The following is a 4,373-nucleotide window of genomic DNA, read 5'->3' as shown; positions in this document are numbered from 1 at the left end:
GATGACGGTGGTATACGGGGTCACCCGCTATGGTGGGCGCCTGCAGATTGAGAAGCGCCTCCGGGAGCTGGACAACTTCCCCCAGGTATGCAGGCTGCCTGTGGACGGGCCCTCCCCACCCGGACCCAGGAGAGCCAGAGGCCTTGCTTTCCTCTGCCCCCCGGGTCTCCCCATCTGAGGGGTGAGGCAAGGTGACCACAGCCCGCTTTGCCCCCAGGAGTTCGTGTGGGACGCCTCCCACTACCTGGTGCGGCAAGTGTTCAGTAGCCTGCAGGAGATGTTCTCAAGCACTCGGGCCATCCAGGTGTGTCCCCGCGCCCCCCCTGGCCAGCGCACATCCCTGAGGAGGTGCACTGGCCCTATCTGAGTGCCTGTGTCCCGCAGCGCTGGCTGACCGAGAGTGCCCGCCTCATCTCCCAGGCGGGCTGGGCAGTGGAGTGGGTCACACCCTTGGGCATCCCTGTCATCCAGCCCTATCACCATGACTCCAAGTTCCTGGTAGGTGGACTGCCGCCTCCCTGCCCACTCCAGCCCGGCCTGGACTTGGACAGTACTCACAGCCCCTCCCCTGCAGGTCAAAGGTGGGCTCCAGAGCATCACCTGCAGCAGCAGTCGGGACACCAGCCAGTGAGAGGGAGCAGGAGGGTGCGGGTGGGGATGGCGGTGCCCGGGTGGGCTCTGGCCAGGGTCTGGCCCCTGACCCCATCCACTCCCCTGTCCTCCAGGAAGCCCAACACACTTAAGCAGAAGAATGGCTTCCCACCCAACTTCATCCACTCTCTGGACTCCACGCACATGATGCTGACCGCGCTGCACTGCTACAGGTAGACACAGTGGCCATACTGGGACAGCCTGTGGGGCAGTGGGGTGCACGTCTGGGATGTGGCGAGGCGTCCCTCAGGCCTTGTGGGGACAGGAGAAGCTGCCTCTGGGGGACCGTGGGCCACGCGGGAGGCAGGCAGAGGCCCAGGAGCAGGTGTGGACAGTCGTGCTACAGGGCCTCTGACATAAGGGGCTACGTAGACTGTGTCTCTGCTCAGGTTACTGTGTGCACCATGGGGCATGCCCAGTCCCGGGGGACAGGCCTCTGGTGGTGTCAGCCACCCCGAGGGACTGAGGATGGGCCATATGGGGAAACGCATCTTTCTGAGAAGCATCTCCACACCTGGAGGATGGCAGGGGTAGCTGGGCTGGCTTGCAGGGGAGGGCCATGGTGGGGTCAGGAGGAGAGGCTTCCCCGGAGGAGAGCAGTGGCTATGGTGTGTGGCAGGACTGGGCTCTGGGCTCTGGGCTCTGGCCTGGCCCGGCCCTGCTGGGCACCCTCCCCAGGAGCCCTCTGCACTGTGCAGGAAGGGACTGACCTTCGTCTCCGTCCACGACTGCTTCTGGACCCATGCAGCTGATGTCCCTGTCATGAATCAGGTGTGCCCCATTCTAGTCCCCATGTGTGTCTCCACCCCCAGAGAGGATGGGGCCCAGGCCCTTGAACCTCACCCTCCATGTTGTTGCGGGACCCTCTGACTGGGGGCGGCCACGGGAGCCGCTGACGCCGGGCCCCACAGGTGTGCAGGGAGCAGTTCGTCAGGCTGCACAGCCAGCCCATCCTTCAGGACCTGTCCCAGTTCCTGGTGAAGCGCTTCTGCTCCAGCCCCAGGTGAGCCCCCGCCCCTTGAACCCCCTCACCCCCAGGGCTGTCCAGCCTGACCCCACCCTGTCCTCAGCACCAGGCCTCAGAGTCTCTCCCAGCGCGTCCTGACCACCAAGCTGCTGGAGACGCTGCTGTCTGTGCCGAAGACAGGTACGTGGGGCGCCGTGGGGCGCCGTGGGGGCGGGCCCGGGGGCGGTGCCTCTGCACCGCCAGGGCCTCATTCCCCTCCCTCTGCAGGGGCCTTCGACCTGGAGCAGGTGAAGCACTCCACCTACTTCTTCAGCTGACGCAGGCCCACCCCGCCGTTCCGGCATCTGTCCACAGTGTAAATAAAGCTTGTCACCACCCAAGGGACCATCTGGGGACCAGTGCACCGCCAAGCTACCAAACACAGTGCTGGGCGCCAATGCTGTTGTTTATTGCGCGGAATGGGGAGTGGGGTTAATGGGGCGCGGGGGCCGTAGTGGGCGCTGCTCCTCGGCTCGTCGGTACATTCATCGCACGGCGGGGACCCCAGCCTTGGCCCCACGCCCAGTGCAGCCAGGACGCCTGCCCCTGGTGCCAGGTGCTGGGGGTGGGAACTGCTGTGCCCACTCCCGGAGGTCACCTCAGATGCACATGGACAGGAGCAGGCCAGTTATTGCATGAGCGCGATGGGGGCAGCGGGAAGCTGAAGGCCAAGTATTGCACTTAAAAACACTCCTCAGACGCGGCCACCTGGGAGGGCAGGGCCGGTGGGGCTCCACATCATCTTTGCGGCCAGCGGCCGGCCCCGTCCCCGTTTTACAGTTGGGGGAACTGAGGCACCGAGGTGAAGGGAGCCCCTCGTGGCCACCACCAAGGGTAGGGGCGATGGGGGTGGGCACAGGGTGATGAGGGGGCTGGAGGGGCCGCGTGCTGCCCGCCACCCGTCGGACTAGCCTACCTACGTCCCTCTATGGCTTCTGCGCGGGTGGGCGGTCGGGCAACGGGAATGGCATGGCTTTGGTCTGAATGACGGCCCTGCCCGGCCCGTCTGGCCCGCAGGGCAGTGCGCTAGGGTCACAAATTGGATGAGAGGCGTGAGCGCGCAGAGTCCAGCGGGAGGCCGCTGGCCGCGCTGGGCGAGGCTGAGTCCCTGCGGTCTGGGCTGGGCCCCGCGGCCCGGGGGGTGGGTGCTGGCCCTAGCCTTGGCGTGGAGCTGCTGGCTGGGCGCACTGAGGTCGCGGGTCCGGGTCCAGGTGCTCCGTGGGGCAAGGAGGGCTGTGAGGCCGACAGTGGGCGTGACGCGCGGCTCAGGCGGCGTGCGGGCAGCACAGGCCCAGCGCGGGGGGCAGCAGGGGAGCTGGGAGCTCCGCTGTAGGGTGAGGTCCGCAGCGCCCGGGGGCTGGCGGGTGCGCCTGGGGGACTGGCGGCAGGGGTGGGCCCCGGTGAGGCTCCAGGGACAGCTGCGGTAGGCACCGGTGCCGGGGGAGCGCGGCGCAAGAGGCGCGGTGAGCCGAGGGCCAAGGGCCCCACAAGTGGGCGTGCCACTTGTGGGCAGAAGCTCATGGCCACTGCCTGCTGCAGTGTGGCGATGGCAGAGGTGACCTGCGGCGGCGGAGGCGGCGGGAAGAGGCCGACGCGCTGGCCCAGCTCTGCCTGCTGCACCATCTCGCGGTCATACTTGACAATCTCCTGGATGATGGCGTTCTCCTGGTTGTTGAACACGCCCGAGCTGAGGTCGTGCTGCACCTTGTGTAGCAGGATCGAGTTCTTCTTTCCTGTGGGGACCAGGCATGAGCGCTGCGGGGTCCAGGAGGACCCGGGGCTCTGCACAGCCCGCGGTGTCAAGCACCTACTGTGTTGCGTCCTTGCTATGCATGTCTGGCACGAGCCAGGTGCCTCCTGAATTCAGCAAACATGGGTGCCTGCTGCACACAGTGGTTACACACAGGGTGCCTGCTGTGCCTATTGAGCATCCTCGGAGTACCAGAGGTGTGCAGTAAGTACACTTGGGGCACCTACTGTGTGCAGCAAACACACATAGGGTGCCTACTCTACACAAGTAGATACGGAATGCCTGGTGTATTCAAGTGGTTGGCTATTGAGCACCAGTGCCTTGCACAGTTTGAGCAACTACTGTGTAAAGCAAATAGATATTGAAGGTCCACTGCGTACAGTATACATGGAGCACTTCTGGCCTACAGGAAGCAGATTTTGAGCACCTGCTGTGTACAGGCTGTGTATTAAGCACCAGACACACTTTTTGGATACAGAAAATGTCAGGCCTCCTTCCCACTCGGGGTCTCTGAACCTGCCACATCCGCTCCAGGAACATACCTTTCCCCTTCTGGCCTGGCCATGCCTCCACCCTGGACACAGCATGGCTCCTCAGGGAAGCCCCCACATCCCCTCCTCAGTGTCACACTGCGAGGCTTGTGTAATTGGCCTCAGGCGGCCTCCGGGTCCACTCCTATGCCCTGGCACACACTATAGGCACTTGAACACGGAGCAGGTGAACTGCACACTACAGGAAGCACCCCCTTCTCTTCCTTGCCAGGCACGGTGGGTCAGCATGGTGGGGTCCCAAGGATCTGAGCCACCAGGCCATGCCCCTCCCCGCCCCACCCGGCCAGCTCACCGATGCGGTCCAGGCGGTCGATGGCCACTGTCTCAAAGGCACGCCGCATCATGGGGTACTCCTCCAGCACCTCATTGAAGTTGTCCACACTCAGCGAATAGAGGCGGCAGTAGGTGTCGGCCC

General features: G+C 64.7%; 2 protein-coding genes across 2 annotated transcripts in view; one reads left to right on the top strand and one right to left on the bottom strand.

Moving 5' to 3' along the window:
• Polrmt (RNA polymerase mitochondrial) overlaps positions 1-1,998 on the top strand; it is a 13,950-nt gene extending 11,952 nt beyond the window's left edge. Inside the window, exons 12-20 of the mRNA XM_015503781.2 lie at positions 2-85; positions 218-304; positions 385-498; positions 575-627; positions 726-824; positions 1,350-1,422; positions 1,563-1,654; positions 1,722-1,798; positions 1,886-1,998. Coding sequence (XP_015359267.1) covers positions 2-85; positions 218-304; positions 385-498; positions 575-627; positions 726-824; positions 1,350-1,422; positions 1,563-1,654; positions 1,722-1,798; positions 1,886-1,935 — 729 coding nt within the window. The 3' untranslated portion in view covers positions 1,936-1,998. The remainder of the gene's footprint in view (position 1; positions 86-217; positions 305-384; positions 499-574; positions 628-725; positions 825-1,349; positions 1,423-1,562; positions 1,655-1,721; positions 1,799-1,885) is intronic.
• A 47-nt stretch (positions 1,999-2,045) lies between these two features.
• Positions 2,046-4,373, bottom strand: part of Hcn2 (hyperpolarization activated cyclic nucleotide gated potassium and sodium channel 2) — a 7,177-nt gene continuing 4,849 nt past the window's right edge. Inside the window, exons 5-6 of the mRNA XM_015503780.2 lie at positions 4,251-4,371; positions 2,046-3,390 (exon numbers count right to left, since the gene is read on the bottom strand). Of these exons, the coding sequence (XP_015359266.1) occupies positions 2,690-3,390; positions 4,251-4,371 (822 nt within the window). The 3' untranslated portion in view covers positions 2,046-2,689. The remainder of the gene's footprint in view (positions 3,391-4,250; positions 4,372-4,373) is intronic.

Source organism: Marmota marmota, unplaced genomic scaffold (assembly GCF_001458135.2).
Source record: "Marmota marmota marmota unplaced genomic scaffold, marMar, whole genome shotgun sequence".
Lineage (NCBI taxonomy): Eukaryota > Metazoa > Chordata > Mammalia > Rodentia > Sciuridae > Marmota > Marmota marmota.
The sequence above is the reverse complement of the archived record's forward strand: the minus strand, read 5'-3'. Positions and strand labels throughout refer to the sequence as shown.